This window comes from Physeter macrocephalus, chromosome 14, assembly GCF_002837175.3.
Source record: "Physeter macrocephalus isolate SW-GA chromosome 14, ASM283717v5, whole genome shotgun sequence".
NCBI lineage: Eukaryota > Metazoa > Chordata > Mammalia > Artiodactyla > Physeteridae > Physeter > Physeter macrocephalus.
This window is the reverse complement of record NC_041227.1, coordinates 48,492,974-48,512,336: the sequence shown is the minus strand read 5'-3', so window position 1 is coordinate 48,512,336 and position 19,363 is coordinate 48,492,974. Positions and strand designations below refer to the sequence as shown.

The 19,363-nt window shown below is 56.9% G+C and overlaps 1 protein-coding gene across 13 annotated transcripts in view; it reads right to left on the bottom strand.

Moving 5' to 3' along the window:
* Positions 1 to 3,037: 3,037 nt before the first annotated feature.
* LOC102980873 (phospholipid-transporting ATPase ABCA3) overlaps positions 3,038 to 19,363 on the bottom strand; it is a 46,390-nt gene continuing 30,064 nt past the window's right edge. For 12 of the 13 annotated variants that reach the window (XM_028499258.2, XM_028499257.2, XM_028499261.2 and 9 more), the window contains 14 exons: positions 17,990 to 18,088; positions 16,656 to 16,839; positions 15,571 to 15,874; positions 13,014 to 13,287; positions 11,120 to 11,324; positions 10,544 to 10,763; positions 10,114 to 10,272; positions 9,664 to 9,836; positions 8,917 to 9,045; positions 8,616 to 8,810; positions 6,683 to 6,870; positions 6,039 to 6,209; positions 5,599 to 5,789; positions 3,038 to 4,836 (listed from right to left, as the gene is read on the bottom strand). In XM_028499258.2, the coding sequence (XP_028355059.1) occupies positions 4,256 to 4,836; positions 5,599 to 5,789; positions 6,039 to 6,209; positions 6,683 to 6,870; positions 8,616 to 8,810; positions 8,917 to 9,045; positions 9,664 to 9,836; positions 10,114 to 10,272; positions 10,544 to 10,763; positions 11,120 to 11,324; positions 13,014 to 13,287; positions 15,571 to 15,874; positions 16,656 to 16,839; positions 17,990 to 18,088 (3,073 nt within the window). In that variant the 3' untranslated portion in view covers positions 3,038 to 4,255. Of the gene's footprint in view, positions 4,837 to 5,381; positions 5,456 to 5,598; positions 5,790 to 6,038; positions 6,210 to 6,682; positions 6,871 to 8,615; positions 8,811 to 8,916; positions 9,046 to 9,663; positions 9,837 to 10,113; positions 10,273 to 10,543; positions 10,764 to 11,119; positions 11,325 to 13,013; positions 13,288 to 15,570; positions 15,875 to 16,655; positions 16,840 to 17,989; positions 18,089 to 19,363 lie in introns of all 13 variants that reach the window. The other variant, XM_028499266.2, reaches the window with a different exon arrangement.

Here is a 19,363-nt window from a genome sequence, read left to right as displayed (position 1 = left end):
TGTGTTGAAGAAGGAAGGCAGGGCCCCCGCTCCCTGGGCCCTACCCCCAGCTTCAGCCCCTCTTCCAGCCTGCTTGAAGCCCAGGCCATGTGTGCCCATCAGGTGCAGATGAGACTCCAGGGCCCAGTGCTGTGCTGCCTCCTGGCTGTCTCTCCTGGGGGGCCTGCGGGGACCTGGACTGCCATCCTGGTGCCCTTTCTCGAGCAGTCTCCAGGCCCACCTTTACCCTGAACCCCCCTTAGGGTGCCCTGCCCTCCACTGGGGATGGGAGAGGGGCTGCGGGAGCTTGCGCATTCCAGGGTTTGGGGTCAGACCTGAGCTAGGGTTCAGGGAATGGGGCCTTGTGTCTAGAGGGGTGACGTTGCACACTCGGCCTGCTGGCCTCAGCTGAGGGTGAGCAGCCTAACCCTGACTTTGGTGTTGGAGGTACCTCATGGAACCCCTGTGGGTCTTTTCCTTGATGCAGTGGGTGGAGGTTAGCCCCTCTGGACTAACCGGGTGGGCCCTGGCTGTCTACCCAGGAGTGTCCCTGTCTGCAGGTATGGCTCTGGCCCTTAGCACAGCCAGCAGGGTCTGGATGAGCATGGATGGTGCTCACCTTCACACTGACAGATCTGTGTGGGAATGAGGGTCCCACAGGGCCTTGCTAGCTTATGCTGTGAGCATTGCACTGGTCCCCAGAGGTGAGCTGAACAACAGCTGGCGTGGGGTGTCACTCAGATGGAGCAGCAGGAATCGGCTGCCCTGGCTGGCAGTCTAGCCCCGGGCTAGCCTTTTGGAAACCTTTCCCCCTCATTCCCAGGCTCTGGCCCCACAGGTGTCAAGTCTGACTCCCCTGGGGCATGGGCCGTCACCGCCTCTGTGTTCAAGGAATGGCCTGAGTTCAAGCAGGGATGTGGGTGTGTGAGTCCAGGTCAGGCAGGCAGGGCCAGCTCCTCCTCCACCTGGTGGGTGTGGTCATCCCCAGACAGTTTGTGGCCACCCCCGGACCTGCCTTCCAGCCTGGCCCTCCAGGTGCTGGCCTTGGCTCACTCCTCCATTTTGCTGGGCTCTCTGCCTCAGTCTTGCCTGCTTTGTGAGACTAGGCCGGGGGTCCCGGGGACTTGGGTGACCTTGGCTTCTCCTCAAGTCCTAGGCTAAAGGTCTGGGATTGGAATTTTCCCAGAAACTGTCCAGTGTGTTTTGCTTTTCTGAGCCCCTGCAGCCAAAGGGCTAGGGCACTCTGTTGGCGGGGTGGTGGATGGGGAACTGGACCCTGGGGTAGGGCCACAGAGCGGCCATACCCAGGTCTTCCTGGCTGAAGCAGGGTCTCACCAGCTCAGGTGGACAAGGAAGGCATGCATGGGGGGACCAATTTCTTGAGGAGGCCAGCCTGCCCTCTACAATCACGGTTGAGACTGCAGTTGTGTCCTGGTATTGGGGTTTTTTTGGGGGGGGTGCCCGGCTAAATATAAGACTGCATGTCCTAGCGCCCTCGTCTGGTGCAGCCATGTGCCTGCATTCTGGACGATGACATAGACGCAGAAGCACGTTGACGGCCAGCTGTGCCCTCCTGCTCCTCACCCTGTTTCCTGCTCACTCCATCTGGAAGTCTCACTGGCACCTTGGCCCTGAAAGGTGACCTTGAGGGAGGCCTGCACCTGGATGGAGCAGGCAGATGGAGTCTGGCTCCCTGAGGCCTTGACCACTGGTGATGGAATGCCTAGACTGCCTTCTCTGGACTTTGTACTTGGCAGAGAAATAAACTCTTGTCTTTTGTAAACCACTGCGGTGTAGTTTTCTGACGTGTGCAGTAAGGCCACTGCAGAGTCTTTGTTCCACAGGAGCTGTTCCTGTAACCTGCTGCCCGGCAGCCCTTCCCCATGGTGAAGGCAGAGGAGGGGCTCCCCTCCTCCCCGCGAGGCTGTCCTCCTTCCTCAGGGCACTCGGTTCTGGGTGCAGCTGTCAGGCTGTAGGGCAGCCCATGTGTCCACTGACTGTCTCAGCTGAGCCACCGTGGGGCCAGGCAGGACTTTTCCACAGGCCTCGCTCTCAGCCCTGACGTGGTCTCTAGACGTCCGGAGCCCCGGACCAGACTGTGCAGGGCAGGGAAGGCAGGACCTTGGCCCTGGCAGATGTGGCAGCTGTTTGGGGCCAGCATCTCTAGGGATCATCTGGGCCTGGAGATCTGAGTAAAGTGGAATAGGCATGGAGCAGGAGGTGGCAGGGGTGGGGGTAGGCCGACTCTCCTGTTAGGGAGCTGGTGGGTCCTGCCCTGCCCCTGGGCTTGGAGGTGCCACAGCTCAAACCAAACCACCAGGGCTGGGGGCTTCTAAGGCCCCAATCCTGGCTCTTTGAGGACACTTGGCTCCAATGGTGGGTTTCCAGCAGCCTCACAGATGACCCAGGGGTGCTGCGTGGACCCTAACAGCGGCACCCCTGTCTGCTGCTCCTGGGGTCCTTCCTGTCTCTCCTGCAACTGCCCAAGCTCCACGCGCGGATGCAGTCATGGGCTCCTCTCCCCTGACTGCCATATGCTTCCCATCTTGTCCCCACTGCTGCAGCCTTGGCTGTGACTCCATCATCCTCTCACGGCTGCTGACTTGTCTTCCAAAAGGGGTTTCCGATTACGACAGCCCCTGCTTCCATCCTGCCAGTCTCTCCACCTCATCTCCCGTCAACCAACCCACCTCTCCCTGGACCCGTGCAATATGATCTCATGCGTGTGCCTCAGATACGCTGTTCCTTCAGTCCTGAGCACCTTTCCTCACACCCTGTTTTGTGACATTGAAGGGAAAAATGTCAAATTTCTAAATCTTTAACACGTGGGCTGAAAAACAAGGCCAGGATGCCCTGCAGGAGGACACGTGGCCAGGCCATGCTGGCCTCTGCCCTCCTCCCTTGACCAGCAAACCTACAGCAGCCACACACCTGCAGACAAGTCACAGCCCACCTCTCAGAAAATGCTTGCTGCTGGGCAACGTTTAGGACCACAACCACCCCTAAGTTGTTGTTGTTATTTTTTTAATAATATGGAACTAAATGATGATGGTTGGAAGAATCTTAAAGGGAATAAAAGAGCTACTAGAAACTATTTTGCAACATTCATAAACTTTGAGAGAATGATAAAAATGCAAATTTGAAACCGTACCAAATGAACCAGAGTGACGAAAACAAGTCTTTTCTAAACCTATGAATTCTAAGGTAATGTAAAAGGCACAGAGATTCAAATCACAGAAATTTAGAAAGCCATAAGAGGACTTCCCTGGTGGCACAGTGGTTAAGAATCCGCCTGCCAGTGCAGGGGGCATGGGTTCGATCCCTAGTCCGGGAAGATCCAACATGCCACAGAGCAACTAAGCCCCTGAGCCATAACTACTGAGCCTGCTCTCTAGAGCCCAAGAGCCACAACTACTGAAGCCCGTGCGCCTAGAGCCCGTGCTCCGCAACAAGAGAAGCCACCGCAATGAGAAGCCCGCGTACTGCAATGAAAAGTAGCTCCCGCTCGCCGCAACTAGAGAAAGCCCATGCACAGCAACGAAGACCCAATGTAGCCAAATAAATAAATAAATAAATAAATAAATAAATAAATAAAACTTGCCGTCTCTCAAACCACTAAAAAAAGAACGTTAAAAAGAAAGCCATAAGAAATGAGTGTGTCTTATTAATCAAAGGGAGCTGATGCTGAAGAAAACTCTCCTGGAAAATGGTGTAAAGCCCACAAGTGGCCCTGGAGCCAAAAGCCTCCTGCCCACCCAGCTCCACATCCTCCTCTGCCAACCCTACATGCCTCTTTCCTCGCCCTGGATGAAGGGTCTTTCAGGTGGCCATTTAGCTACCCTGATTGTGCACTTGCATTTTTGGCTTATTCCACAGCAGCGAGTTCTGTAAATTGACTACGTATTAGGAAAAAAGAGCATTTGTTTTTATCTGGAACTTGATACAGGAGGCTCGTGCTGGGACTGCGCTGGGTGACGGGGCCCGCGGGCCCACCTCGTGACTTACAGACCACGGTCATGTTCCCTCCCAGCCTTTATTTTGTGGACAGTCACCACGCACTAGGTGTGCCCTCCATGGGTGGCCGCTCAGCCCCACGGTGGTCCCCAACTGGCCTCCTGGCCCGTGGCTCCCCCCTCCCCTCACCGGTCACTGTGGAAGACACTGGTGGGATGACACTGGGCTCAGGGCCGGCTCTGTCTGGCGCAGTGTCCACCCTCTCAGGAGAGGGACTCCAGGACACCCAGCTGCACTGGAAACCAAGACCTCAGTACCTAATTCAGCCGCATCTCTCCTGAGGACAGCAACAGGCGTCTTTCTGTCCATCCTGGGCAGCCTGGTGAGCCTGATGCCCACTGTCCTGCAGGCCTCCCCTTTCACCCCAGGGAAGCTCCATGCCAGGTGCGAACGCAGGGATATGGCTGGGTACTCTTGACCCCTGGGTCAGTGAGTCCCCTTCCAGGACAGCTCTCCGCCCAGACCCTGCAGCCTGCCCACACAGACTGCCTGACACGCTCTTGGTGGGGATCTTGAGTTCTGGACAGCGGGCTTCAGAATGCCTGAGATGCGGACATTCCCATGCTGCTTCCTGGCATGAGGGCGCGACACACCCGGTCCATACTGTGCCTTGATTCTTGAATCCATTGTAGAAAACAGTGATCAGAAATAAAGGTGCAGGATGAGGTGAACTCGGAGCGAGAGAAGATGCCCACCCGTGAGCCTGGCTCCTCACGGCCCCTCGTCCTCGACAGGTGGCTGCAGGTGGGCGAAGCTCAGGAAGACCTGCTCCAGCGAGATCTGGCTCACAGAGTAGTCGTCCATGCCATACTTCTCCTTGGCCTTCTCCAGAACACCAAACACCTTTGGAAGCAGAAAAGCCACTGTTAACAAGGCAGGACCTGGCTCCTCAGCTGGTCTGGGACTCGTCTGGCCATAGAGGGTGGTAAGACCGCCAGAGATCCTACCCCTGCACGGGGCAAGCAGGCCCTGGCACCAGGCTTCCTCCTGACTCTTCCCAGCTCAGAGTATGACCTTTGGGCAAGATGTGTTACCTCTCTGGGCCAGTCTCCTTTTTTGCACCATTTTTTTTCCAACTCAGATATGTGAGGTATAAACCCCCAAACCTAGCAGATATTAGGGTGAGTGTTAGAGCAGAAACTGAAAATGATTCCTCCTTGAAAAGAGCTGGCTGGAGAAGAAGCAACTGCTGGAGGTCCAGTGGGGCCCAAGCTCACCTTCGCCCAGCTGAGGTCATTGCCAGGCTCCAACTCAAACATTCTTATTTTCTATGAAATCCACGTGAATGTTGCAGCAGCACTGAATAAGACTTCCACCCGAAAGAGAGAACACCAGAAAGTGGGTGACATCAGAGGTGTGCTCCCTCTGATGCCCAGGTATGTGCTCACCTTCGCCCAGCTGAGGTCATTGCCAGGAAGGTGGTAATGGACCATCCCTTGGTGCTCATCTTCCAGGACGCTGCCTGCACAAAGGAGAGACCGTGTCCTCCTGAGGGCCGGGCTGGATGGCCAGGGGAGGGCGGCCCAGGCCCCTGGAATCGTGGCCCTCGTCCCAGGGGTCAGGGATAGACAGACACACAGACGACCTCTGCACAGTGGCACACACCTGGGAAAGTCAGGTCCACGAATGCCTTGAACTCTTCCAGGGCCTCCTGCTGCCTGTCACTCCGGATCTTGGCCCGTAGGGAGTAGCCACTGCCAAACTTGCTCTTGAGGTGCTGTGGGCTTCCCAGGCACTTGAACTGACCCTGCACCATGATGGCCAGCCGGGTGCACAAGGCCTCACACTCCTCCATGCTGGGGAGAGGGAGTCGAGGCCTGATATAGCACTGGGGGATGCTGATGCCCACCCTCCACATCAAAAGCTGTGCACATGGGAAAGTACTGATGCCCAGATCAGGCTGTTCCTGATTCCCATGCTCAGGATGTGGCCCACATGGTAGAGCCTAGGGATTCTCCTCAGACTCTTCACCAGATGCTGACAGGTCTTCTGTCCACCCAGCCCCTCCTGGCCCACCCCTCCTACAGCCCCGGTCCTGGCTTTACCTGTGGGAGGTGATGACGATGGCCTTTCCGGACTCGCGGGCCCTCGCCACAGTGTCCCAGAGCAGGCGCCGGGCCACGGGGTCCATGCCAGTGGACGGCTCGTCCAGGAAGATGACTGCTGGCTCTCCAAGCAGGGCAATGCCGGTGCTGAGCTTCCGCTTGTTGCCGCCGCTAGGGCAGAGGGGGTGCAGGGGAAGGCAAGGCGGATGATTAGCATGGGCTTCCTGGGTCCCAGCATAGAACCAGGCCCAGTGATGGCAGAGTGTCCCAGGTGAAGAAGAATGAGGTGAGCATGCCTGGAAAGCCTACCTCATAGAGTAGGAAGCCCTAGAGAGAGCTGTGCCCAGGGGGTCGGTCCACAGCCCCACACAGAACAGTAACACCACCTGTCTGCACCTAAGGGGGCCTGACACGGGATGCTGGCTGTGCCTCCCGGTGGCAGGAACCTGAGGGACAGCCCCTCTCATCTGGAGCTGCCTGGGCCATGCTGCCAAATCCTCACTGATCCTGGAATGATGGGTGGGAGCTCCAGCCCCTGACCCGCGTGCCCCCAGCTCTATGGTAACGGAGAGCCTGACTCCACGCTGGGAAGGCCTGAGGTCACTGAGGCAGGGGGCAGGGCAGGGGCCGGGACGCAGGCGCACCTGTACGTCCTGACCAGCTTGTTGGCGTGCGGCTCCAGGAGCAAGCCCCGCAGCGTGTTCTCCACGCAGGCACCGATGTAGCACTCGGGGACACCCCGGAGCCGGGCGTACATGAACAGTGTCTCCCGGCCCGTCATGTGGTCCAGCAGGGCATCAAACTGGGGGCAGTAGCCAATCCGCTGCCGCATCTGGGGTTGGAGCACAGCCGGAAGACAGCAGGTCAGAGGGTTTCTCTCAGGGGATCTGTCTAGGGTGGTCCCTCAGTCAGTGCACAGGCCCTGGCGGCCTCCCACTGCCAAAGTTTGCCGAGCAGCACTTTGTTGGGGTTGCTGGAGGAGCTTGGCTGGCTCAGTGGCGGGGTAGGCACCGGGACCCAGACTGCCCCCCACCCAGGGGTCAGAAACAGGACAGAGACCGGTCTACTCCGGGCAGCACAGGGGCGGACGGGTGCAAGGATGCATTGATTATACAAAGTGACCGTGTCCATGCAATGCTTTACAGCTGACAGATACCCGTTCATTAGACACTTGACAAACATCTAATGTGTGCTGGGACCTTTCTTTTTCCTCCTCTATTAAGAGATGTTTGCTGGCAACACCTTTGGGGTGGGGCGTCACCTGGGCAGATGGCATGGCAGCTGGTCTTGGAGCAAGTGGCTACGTTCAGCACAGCCAGGATGCCGCATGGCAGGCCTCCACCTCCAGCCACGTTCGGCAGCTGGTGGGGACAGGCAAGCCTGGTTTCTGTGGATTTCAGAGATGTGGTTTCTTTTTCTTTAACCTCTTTGGGGTTCTTAGACTTCCGGAATCTGTTCTTAATTGGTCTGGGAAAGTTCTTGGCCATGACCATGGCAGTTACTACCTTTCCCCCTGTTCTTTCCTTTCCTGCTGGAACCAGATTAAATGTATTTCAGACTGCTCACCTTGCCTCCATTTCCTAGATCACATTTACAGTTTCCTCTTCCTTGCATATAATTTCAATCTTGTCTATTTCTTTGAACATAGTAACACAGTTGTTTTATAATCTGGGTCTGGTAATGGCAAATCCAAAGTGGTGAGCTTGTCCTGCCGTGGAGCCCTTGTGTCTATGGGCTCCAGCCACAGCACCCTGTCTGCTTTGTTTGCTTTGCTTGTGCACTGCTCACAGGCCTTGAAGCACTACGTGAGGGGCTCTTGGAGGCCTAGGATGAAAGCCTTCCTGCAGAGAGGGTGTGAGCTGCAGTGTGGGGGCAGAGCCACCTGGAAGTCCCTGCTGCCAGTTCAGGAGATACAGTCATTCCCAGGCACAGGCATCTTCTCTGTTCCTTCCCCTGCCCTGCTCAGCACACGGGAAACTGTCCATGCAATCCCCGGGGGTAGGCAGAGCAGGAGGGTAGCCTGCTTCATCCTAACCTAGAGGGGTGGCCCTTTGTTTCTGCCCCATACACTCGATAAGGTCCCTAAACCCAGTCACCGGGACCACAGCGCCCTCTGTGCAGGGGCGCTCCAGTGGAGCCTCTTGGGGCTTGCAGATTGTGGAGGTCTTCACCACGCCTTGGGCTCCTACGTGCTCTTAACCATGTGGTTTGTCATTAACATTTTATCCTGCTTTTGGTTCTTGGTGGGACGCCTGGTTGGAACAGCCCAGAACACCATTATTATAAATCTATGCATGTAGACTAGAGTTCTTTCCAGTGGGCAGAGTTCTGTTGGTGCCACTCTGTGTCCAGGTCCAGAGAAGCCGCTTCTCCGGGAGGGACCCGGTCTCGGCCCGCCTGCCAGGCCTGGTCCCTTCTGGCCAAGGGGGTTGTAATCTCCTCAGTCTCCTCCCCATCACTTGCTTACCTCTGGCCGTGGTCACTGCCTCGTCCTGGTGTCCATGAACCATGAGCCAGAGACAAGCCCCATCCGTACCTCCCGGGTGCCCTTCCTCTTGCCTCCCTGGTTGTACCCACCTTCCCGATGTCAGAGCTGATGCTGTAGCCCCCAACAAAGGCGTCCCCAGAAGTAATGGTCTCCTCCCCAGTCAGCATTTTGAAAGTCGTGGTTTTGCCAGCTCCGTTGAAACCCAGCAGGCCGAAGCACTCCCCTTTCTGGACTGCGAGGGAGACCTTGTCCACGGCGAGGAGAGGCGCCCGCTGCTCATACACCTGCACAGTGCCCAGGAGAAAACACAGCTGTGGGGAGGCCTGGGGACAGCCGGGAGCCAGCTGGGGGGGCCGGGGGGTAGACCCGCAGAGGGAGGGCCCGCCTCACCTTGGAGAGCTCCTTGATAATCAGAGGCGTGTCCAGCAGGGAGTCCAGGCTGGGGGCCAGGATGCGGTTCCTCTCATCCACCACGTCCTGGTCTTCAGGAAGCACCGACGTCCGGGTGTACACTTCTGTCTAATTGTTCCGGAGAAAGACCACCAGGGTGAGCTCCCGCCAGAGCGGTCCTTCCCCATGGGAGGAAGGGCTAAACTACTCACCCCAGCTCAGCCCCACGTGTGCCGACTCAGACCTCCCACAAGGAGAGCTGGGCAGCCGTAAGGGCTAACATTTGCCTCGAGGAGACACAAACTACCTGAGGGACAAGGACAGTGCAGGACTCGTGGAGAAAACCACGAAACCCCTTTTCTTAGAAAAGTCATAATACCTTAGCCCCAATTAGCCCTGGGTTCCTGTCCATCCAATACTGTCTCAGCAGGTTTTGTTTGTTTAGGGAGAGAATGTATGTGACAAACATGAGGGCGCCCCAGCCCACATGCCTCCACTGAGACCAAGGTCCCTGAGGCCCCAGGCTCCCTCGACTCCATGGCTTCAGGGTCTTGGGATGGAGAGCCCCTGGGGACAGTGAGGCCGCAGCCCCTCCCAGGCTGTAAGCGCTGCCAGTGGATGCGCAGCCGGGCTGTGGCCAGTGCTGAGGCCCTCCCTGTGTGGTGGCCCCAAGGAAGCCCAACTTCGGTTGGAGGGCACCCAACGCAGAGCAGCCAGAGGCCAGACGGGGGCCCCGGAGCCACTCACCAGCGCCCGCCTCCTCTGGAAGGCACACAGGCAGGCCTTCAGCCTCCACAGCAGATCGGTCTCAATGAGGAAGAGCAGGGTGAGGTAGGCAAACCCTGAGGTGGCCATGGAGGTCACGAACCTGCCAACCCCTGGAGCGCTCCATGCATAGAAGTTCTCCTGGTACTGGATGTCTATGCAAGCAAGGGACAGGGTGCTGTGCCCATGCCCTGAGCGCCCCTCCCCTCCGGGGTCCCAGCCCACGACCCTCTCTCTAGGACCGTGAGGTGCCTGCGCCCAGCCCCCAGGGTGGAGGATGCGCTGGCGCAGGGCCCACTGGGCTTCCGAGGGTATGTCACTGCCACACGGGGGCCCCAAGCACCTCCTGCATTTTGGTGGCTTCACCATGCAAGGTGGCCCTTGTGCCTGCGATGGGGGACAGGCTGTCCCGAGACAGGCCTGGACACTCACTGTGTTTCCGGCAGTAGTGGGCTGCCACCTCGGAGGAGGTGCAGTACCTCCTGGTCTCGTAGTTCTCGTAGAAGCTGCTGACCGCCATCCCCAAACAATGGTTGGGCAGCACCAGGAACACGCGGTCCAGGGTTCTGGAAAGTTCTTCTAACTTGACCGCTGTGGGGAGGAGGCACAGACAAGTCAGCGCTGGAAGACACACCGCACCTGCCTCCAAGAACAGAGCAATCGGGAAGGGCAGGTTTCTGGAGTTCCCTGCATAGCCAGCTGTGCCTCACCCAGGGATCAGGCACTAGGCCTCCGGGGCAGCACCTCTGGCAGGCGGCCCCACCGGCCTGCCCCGTGACCCCATCTGGGCCTCCCCCATTGGGCTGAGCGGCTCTATGGGTGCAGGGATGGGGGTGCAGGGAGGTGGTCTCCTGACTCCCACCTGGGATGCGCATGATGGTGACCACGAGGAAAGTGGCGATGCCCGACAAGATGTTGAATATGGTCAGCCTCGTGTAGGCAGTGGCCGCCACCGAGAAAAAGAAGCTCATCAGGTACATGAGGGGGATGATGGCCCAGCCATAGAGCATGAGCAGCAGCAGGGCGTCGGCCATGTGGCCGTCCTGCGTGAAGGCGTGCACGTCGAAGGCTTTGAACACCACCTGCAGCAGCACAGACAGGCGGCCGGCGTGCCCTCAGGGGGCGCATGAGCCCAGGCCCATCAGCCCCTCTGGCCGTGTCTGCCCCCCACCCACCTCCGTGGCTCTCCTGGTATCCTCCCTGAGGAAATAGGGAACTGTCCACCAGGGCACCTGCTCCAGGGCCCTACCCACCAAAGTAGGGCAGAGGCTGGGTGTGTGCAGACAGGCGAGGTGGGCTGCCAGGGCATTTCCAACCTCCTCCCACAATGGGGGCTGAGCTGCCAGCATGGACCCCAAGCTGGTTTCAGTCCACGCAGGGTCCCCAAGGCAAGCCCCCTGGACTCGTGGGGGAAGGGCCCCAGCACCATGCAGCTCACCAGCAGTAGCAGACTGGGGACGAGGAAGGACATGAGGTCCCACAGCAGAGCCGAGAGCCAGAAAGTAGCCACGTGGACTCCGCTCACAAACTGCACGTGCTTGGCCTGGACGGCCCTCTCGCTGACCGCCAGGATGGAGAACGTGCTGGACAAGAACGCCATGGCGAAGAGCAAGTTGAGGGCGATGTCGAATCCCTTCCGGCCCCTGCGGGGGTGAGGAAGGGGCGCACCGACAGGTCAGGGACATAGCACAGCATGTCCGGGCAGGTGGGGGTATCAAGTGCTGGGTCACTACTGTCCAAAGCAGGTGATGCAGTGGCCCAGCCACTAAAGGGTTTAAGGGAGAACATGAGAGCCTCAGGGTCTCTGCACCAGGAAAATTCCATCCCCCTGAGAACAGCTCCTCCTCTGGACATCCTATCCCCAATGATGGCAGCGCCACTCTCCCAGTTGCCTTCAATCTGTCCCCGTGCCACCCACTCCCCACAGACACTCAGGTATGGATCTGAGACCTCCATCTCGCTCTCTCTGGCTGCCCCAGTCAGACCCGCTGTCGGGCACAGCATCAGGGTGGTGGCCGTCTCCCCGCTCTTCAGTGGGCAGGACATTCAGGTGCCAGCAAAATGTTCCAGAAACCAGCGCTGACAGCATTATTCTGTAGCTTAAAACACCCCACCCCACGAAAGGTTCAACAAATGGTGCTGGGAAAAATGGATGCTATGTACTAAGTGAAGTGCTAACACAACGTGGATGAGCCTCAAGAGTGAAAGAAGCCAGTCGTGAAAGGCCATGCACGTGGTATCTAATTCCATCTATGTGAAATGTCCAGGACAGGCAAATCCACGGAGACAGAAAGCAGACTCCTGGATGCTTAGAGGTGGAGAAAAGAGGAATGGGGAGTGACTGCCAGTGGTCCCGGGGTTTCTTTCAGGGATAATGAAAACGTTCAATAAAATTATATTGTAGTGATGTCTCCATGACTCTGAATATACTATAAACTGTTCAGTTGTACACCGTGAACAGGTAAACTGTATGGCAGATGGATTATATCTCCTAGAGCTGTCACAACAAAACGAAAACTCCTGTTCCTTATCCACTGTCACCCTACTAAGCCTGACTCCTCAGCCTGATCCCCGGCATGGCAAGAACAGAGGACCGCCGCTGTGTCTCTTCTTCCTTGGTGGGGACGGGAGGGAGCAGAGGGGGAGGGAGACACTAGAGGGCCAGGGCACAGTCTAAAACGGGAAGTGGGGATGAAACCGCCCCCCACTGATTAACTGCCCTGAGGTGGGGTGATTGTTCTGAAATTAATTGATTTTTCCAGCTTCCTCTGGACGGTCCCCAGAGGTCTGGGGACTCTGCAACCAGGAAGAGAGAGAGTCCCACACACATGATGGTGTGACAGCCCTAAGGACAGAGATGCCCAATGGGCTCCCTGACTCGAGGCCACCGAGGGGCAGCAACACACACAACAGCTGCGTGCTGCAGGCTGGACAGGAGCAGACACTCGGATCCCCCAGGGGCAGTGGCCAGCAAGAGCAGGGTGCAAATGTGGGAAGAGGGCACGGCCCTCCAAATCCTTAGGAGTCTCCCATGGGGCCTGGGTGTATGGGGGCTGTGGTCTCACCAGCATATCTGCTGTCCAAGGGAAGACTGAGTGTGGAAGGCTGAGAAGGATGTGGGGCAGGAGTCCCCAGCCAAGAACTGGGAGATTCCTGAGGGCAGAAACAATGCTGTTTTTACCGCTGTGGCCCTTGGGGGTCCCTGGCAGTGCCTGAGGTGGTCAGTCCTGGTGAGGGGTCCTGACCTGATGGGGGCAGGGTCCTGACTGGGCTGGGCCAGGTCCTGACCATGCGGGGATGGGGTCCTGAGGGCGGGGGGACAGTGCACATACTCGTTGAACTGATCCTTGGCAGCCTGCAGGGCACTCCGGGGCTGAGGGTAGTTGGAGACGGTGATGGAGGCCTGAGGGCCGCACAGCAGCTTGAACAGAAGGTTGTCCACGATGGCCAGCGCGGTGGCCGGCGAGTGGTATGCCTGGTTGTTGAACAGGGCAGTGACCACCGTGCGCTCGCCCACGTCTCTGAAGGATGCCGCCACCAGGCACCGCTCGTTAAAGCCGCCCCCCTCCACCGAGGCCCTGAAAATCAGGAACTCCTCCAGGTCACCTGGGGGTGGGCAATGGCAGAGTCAGCAGTGTCCTGCGTCCCCCTCCAAGGCCCTGCTCTGTGGGGCTCTGAAGGGCCGGAGGAACAGCAGAAAGGATGCATCACCTTCCACCCGCACGCTGTCCACGGACCATGGGGCCATGCGGTGGGAGCAGCAGGACCTGGGGCTGCAGGCCTAGGGGGGTATACCCCCATAGCCACAGGAGCTGAGTGGCAGGGCAGGCTCTTCCTTCTCCCCCACAAACCCCCCGTTCACACACATACACACACTAAAGGGCCTCTCAGAGATACAGGGCCCAGACCTGGACCAGGGTCAACGTGGCAGGAAGAAGGGTGGATCAGGAGCGGGTGAGGGTCCAGAAGTCAGAGCTGTGGAAACCTCTGAGCAGCCTGAAGGGTGAAGCCCCCAGTCAGGTGCAGGGAGGGGTGGCCCTAGGTGGGCTTGGACCAGCCCTCAGGACCACGGGGGTGGGTTGAGGGGCTACCTCCAAGGGTGCAATGACATAGGACTGTCCCTCTATGTCTCTGTTTTTCCAGTTTTCATAGAAGGAATAAGTACCCTTTTATAATCATAAAAAAATAAGAGTTTTTTTTTTTTTTTTTTTTTGGTGGTATGCGGGCCTCCCTCTGCTGCGGCCTCTCCCGTTGCGGAGCACAGGCTCTGGACGCGCAGGCCCAGCGGCCATGGCTCACGGGCCCAGCCGCTCCGCGGCATGCGGGATCCTCCCAGACCGGGGCGCGAACCCGGTTCCCCTGCATCGGCAGGCGGACACGCAACCACTGCGCCACCAGGGAAGCCCAAAATAAGAGTTTTTAAAGAGTGGCCTGAGGGAGAAGGCCCTGGGAGAAGGAGCTGTTCTCTTGGCAGACGGATGAGCTCCAGCGAATCCCCACTTCACATCAGATTCTCTGGGCAGTTGGGTTCTGGGCAGCCCATATGCCTGGCATTCTCCTGCAACCCAAGGGCAGCAACAGATTCCCAATCATGCCAGGCCCGTCACTTTGCTCCTCAGCTGCGGCACACAGCAAGTGGGGGTTCTGAAGGGGGTGGGGTCAGCTGTCCACCCACGAGTGACCTTGGGGGCATTCAGTTCCACTAGCTCACGAGCACACACTGCCGAGCCCACAGCTGGCCGCACGGCTGCAGGGAACCAGCATCTCCCACACACTCACTGCTCCCGCCTTGCCTCTCACTCAGCTGTCGCTGAGTGACAGCGATGACACCCACACTGTGGGACCCCAGTGTCAGCGAGGGGACAGGGACCCGTTGGTGAATCCTAATGGAGACAGTTACAGAGGCTCCCGGCAAGGTCTGCTGTGGCTCTTGGCACACAAGGAAAAAGGTCAGATGCATTAGGTGCAGTGTAATTCACCCCCAGTAAGGTGCTCAGGACTGAAAGTCCCCACGCTCCATGAGGGAGCAGGCAGTCTGGCCTTCCACACCCTCCCAGGCCAGGGCATCTACGGCACTGTTCTAAATCCCTGGAGCCACCATGCACCATGACAGCCCTGAAATCTTCACGCCAGGCCGAGTGACAGCCAGAAAACAAGATGGGATGGAATGGGAGTGACAAACAAGGCGCCCACCACTGTCAGTAGGGCTACTCAGGGCCCTGATCGCTGGCAGGCCGAACAGGGACTCCGGCTGCAGCAGCTCCTCCTGGCAGCGGTGCCCCTGGCAGTGCCGGCCTGCTCTAGGCTGTTGATACGTTCGACATTTTCCTAAAGAGGAACCTGACTCCTGCCAAGATTTTGGGACAATCAGCGTACTGAACCTCAAAGCTGCTGGCCAGGAAGTGGGAGGGAAGCAGAAAAATGTGAAAAACTTCAAGTATATTCCATTTAACTAGAGTGCGATGCCTGCTCTAAAGCCAGGGCAGTGTCCGACTGCCATCGCCAGAGACACGAGGTAGTTTCGGTTTTAGGATGTGGGAAGAAAACACCATGTCACATAAGGCATATCGTGACTGGCCTCTCAAACAAAAAAAGGTAATGTAAACATCGCTGAGGTTTTACATTTCATTTGTAAATGGTCCTGAAGAATCTAACTTCTGTAAATGACCGCCTGGACAAAGTTTAGCCCTAGAGACGTGGACTTTTGTCTTCCTTTGACTCAGGGCAAAGATTTTCTCCCCCAGGGGACACCTGGCAATGTCTGGAGTGGGGGTGATGCCAGGAATGTTGCTAAGCAAAGAACCACCCCAAATGTCCACAGTGCCTTGGTTGAGAAGCAGGCTCTTACAGCACAACTCGAGCCCCAAGCCCCCTGGGGACACCCCTTACCCAGCACCTCTCGAGGTTCCTGGTCCTCAGCCTGCAGCATGTCTTTCAAATGCTCTGACAGCTGCTGATCCAGCCGAGAGGTCCCAGGAACCGAAAAGGGCACGATGGTTCTGCCATACTCGGCCAAGGTCAGCTTCAGGAAGGGGTCATCGAAGATCTCGGAGGAGTAGTTGATGGCCAGGAGGGCCAGGGTGATGCATGTCAGAGGGACCAGGACCTGGGCCGCTACCATCTTCCACTCCCGCCAGCTGTATGCGGCCTTCTTCAGGAACATGGCCCAGAACTGCTGGCAGTGGAGGGCCAGCTGCGACAGAGGGGATGAGGGTGATACAACCACCACCACAGAGCCAGTGCCTGACCCTGCCCTCCAGCAGCAGGCAAGGTCTGCACATGAGCCTGGGGTCCCAGGGCTTCTCCTGGGGCCCAGTTGATGACATCGGAGACCCACAAGAACACATCCCCATAGGTCCCAACTGGGCCCTGGGGGTCTCACATCAGCTGTGGCGGCAGGGCAGGCACTATTCCACCGTCAAAGGAGGTTAAGGGACCCTCTGCTATCCCAGAGGGGAGCCGAGGCCTCTGCTTTCCCCGTGCTCCTGGTCAGAGGACTCTGGCCACCCTCACAGCAGAGGAGATGGACAAACCTCCTCCCACTGCCTATATTCCCCACGCTCAGCCCTTGACTGTCCTCTAAGTGCAGGTCAGGCCGGCAGGGACCAGAGCCCAGCTCTGCCATGTGCTGCCCATTCGACCTTGGCCCAGGCCTCAGCTTCCTGTCTGTAAAATGGGACTGGTGCTGCCCTCTGTCTCACTGGGTGCTGGGCACACGGCAAGCTCTAAGCTCCCGGTACATGGGGCACTGTTAGCCTTATAAGCAGCGTTCACCCTTATTTGTGAGTGGCCAGGTTAGAGCAACGAGAAACGACAGGTGCTCAACTAAAATGTTCTGGGTTTTCCTTCTGTCTGCCAGCCCATGGGAGCACGAGCTGTAATCTGCTCTCTTCCCAGAGTGCTGACCCTCCCTATGCTCACACCTGCCCCCACGGCCTCTAACGCATGCAGTGCTCAGGGTCGCGCAGTCTCACCCCGGTGTTGAGCCTGACGGCAGTGTTCTCCTCGATCAGGGTGCCAACGCCGTCAGTCGGGTCCATCGTCCCGCACAGGTGGCTGTCCACGGCCCAGTCGCTCGCCCGCCTCTCGTGCTGGTACTGCAGGGCAGGGAGCTGGATGGCTTGGATGTCCATGCTGGTGTCCACCAGCTTACCGACCCTGGTCGAGACATGGAGACCCAGTCACAACTCGGCTCCTCGGGGAGGGAGAGGGGCAGCAAAGGCGGGCGACTGTCAGGGGCACTAAAGCAGAGCACCATCTGCTCCATCGGCTGGGACTTCATTTGTTCATTCACTCATTCATCGATAAGTATCTCCAGGACACCAGCTATGGCAGCCAAGCAAAGTCCAGGAGAGAGACAACTAGACAGGGCCCTGCCCATGGGGGCCTCCCGGTCTCCCAGGGAGACTGATCGAAGTCAGCATTTATAACCTGGGCTTTCCAGAGGGACAGGATGGGGCTTGGGGCACGATGGCAGCACCAGGAGGGCTTGTCACAATACAGGACACTGCGGCTCGGGGCGCTCACTGTCACTCTGAGACCAGGGAGCAGAAGTGTGTGTTCCAGAAGGGGCAACACTGGGACAGGTGAGACAGAGACGGGTGTGTGGAGGGCAGGCGGGTGGTAAGGCTGCCAGGCGCTGTGGCAGAGCCTGGTGTCGGGGCCACACCGAAGCCAGGGAGCCACCCGACTCAAATGGCACTGTACTTATATTCAGTTATCCTGTTGCCTCCTCTAGGGTATGCGATCCTCAAGGAAAAACATCTCTCTCACATTTATTTTTGTATTTTTTGTTCTTAGCACTGTATCTGCTAAATAAAGTATTCAAGCAATGTCTGACCAATGTATTAACCGTCTGGAGCTCACCCCGTAGTTCTGAGGGGTGAAGGCTAAATTTCACATCTTCATCACAGATGGAAACACACTCCGGGATCATTACCTAGACCTGAGAGGTGCCTGGCCAGCCTGATGCTGCTGAGGTGCTCCCGGGAGGGGCCCCAGGGGAGATGCCAACACACTCACAACGTGGGAGTGGAGTTTCCAGTGATCAGAGCTCGGCTGCTCTGCTGTCTGAGTCACTGCGCGTGTCAGGAACCTGGCTGATCTGTGCAAGTGTTAATATAGGGCTGTGATGTGAACTCGGGCCCTGACAGCCGGCCCACTGCCCTGCTGCCCACCCCCCCGGGCTGTAGGTCCACCTCAGATGGGTGTTCAAGATGACAATCAAGGGGATTGCTTTATTATCACACTTTGGAAAAACCATCCACAAGGCTGAGCCCTAGACAGATGCAGACGCATGTTTACTGACCGCAGGAAGACTTCCTCCATGGTGGTGACAGAGGCCCCGAAGCTGGCGATGCCCAGCTCCTTCTGCTTCTTCTCCAGTTTAGCAAAAAGACTTTCAAACCTGAAAAAAAAGACCCTGAGTGATGAGTCACTTCTCAGTGACTTTCTAGATAATTTGTTTCTAAATAATCACCTCTGTGCTGTATGGGGGAGGAGCAAAGGAAGGTTAGCTCCTTGAGATGCCTTCTCAAAAAAAAAAAAGTTAGGCTTTGTTCTTCCCCTGTGCACCCTTTCTACCCCCATGTAACATTTTTTAATAATCTTTTTTTTTTTTTTTTTTGGCCATGCCACGCAGCTAGCAGGATCTCAGTTCCCCGACCAGGGACTGAACCCAGGCCACAGCAGGGAAAGTGTTGAATCCTAACCACGAGACCAGCAAGGAATTCCCACACATAATATTTTTTGAGTATGTTGGCCTGTAAGGCACTCTTCGATACCTATACACCTACATGAAATCACAAAGCAAACCAAAAGAAATTGATGAATATTCTTTTATTTATTGGGTAGGGAAGTACTTTCTAAGAAGAAATAACAAAGGAAAAGATATAACCCATGAATCCCGTCTGCAGGGGGAAAAAATCCCACAAAATTAAAAGGGAGCAACAAATTAGAAAAAGTTGCAACACAAATGGTTGATGTTAATACATAAGCCGTGAACGTGCAACACGCAGAAGAAGCGACGCTTATAGCCCAATAAGCATGGGAAGCGGTCAACCTCCCGCCAGCAGGAATGGGAGAAATACAAAATGCCAATTATGTATGTGTGTGCCATTTTCACCCATTAGATACACAAATATTAAAAAGAAATTTTACTCAAAGTTGGCAACTGTGGAGTAAATGGACACTCCCCTATGCTGCTGCTGGGGAAGTCAAACACATCACCTTTCCAGAAGTGAATCTGGTAATACTTACCCCACTATTGGGAATCTATTCTAAGGGGTCATTGGAGATCTTGACAAAGATTTTTCTAAAAGGATGTGCATTAGCACATTTGTGTGTGTGTGATAACAGAGTAGGTGTAAAACAAATTATACTATAACTAAGCCAGAGAGGACTCCCCTGGTGACGTGGTGGTTAAGAATCCATCTGCCGGTCTTCCCTGGTGGCGCAGTGGTTAAGAATCTGCCTGCCAATGCAGGAGACACAGGTTCGAGCCCTGGTCCGGGAAGATCCCACATGCCGTGGAGCAACTAAGCCCGTGCACCATAACTACTGAGCTCAAGAGCCCTCAAGCCACAACTACTGAAGCCCATGCGCCTACAGCCCATGCTCCACAAGAAGAGAAATCACCGTAATGAGAAGCCCATGCACCGCAACGAAGAGTAGCCCCAACTCA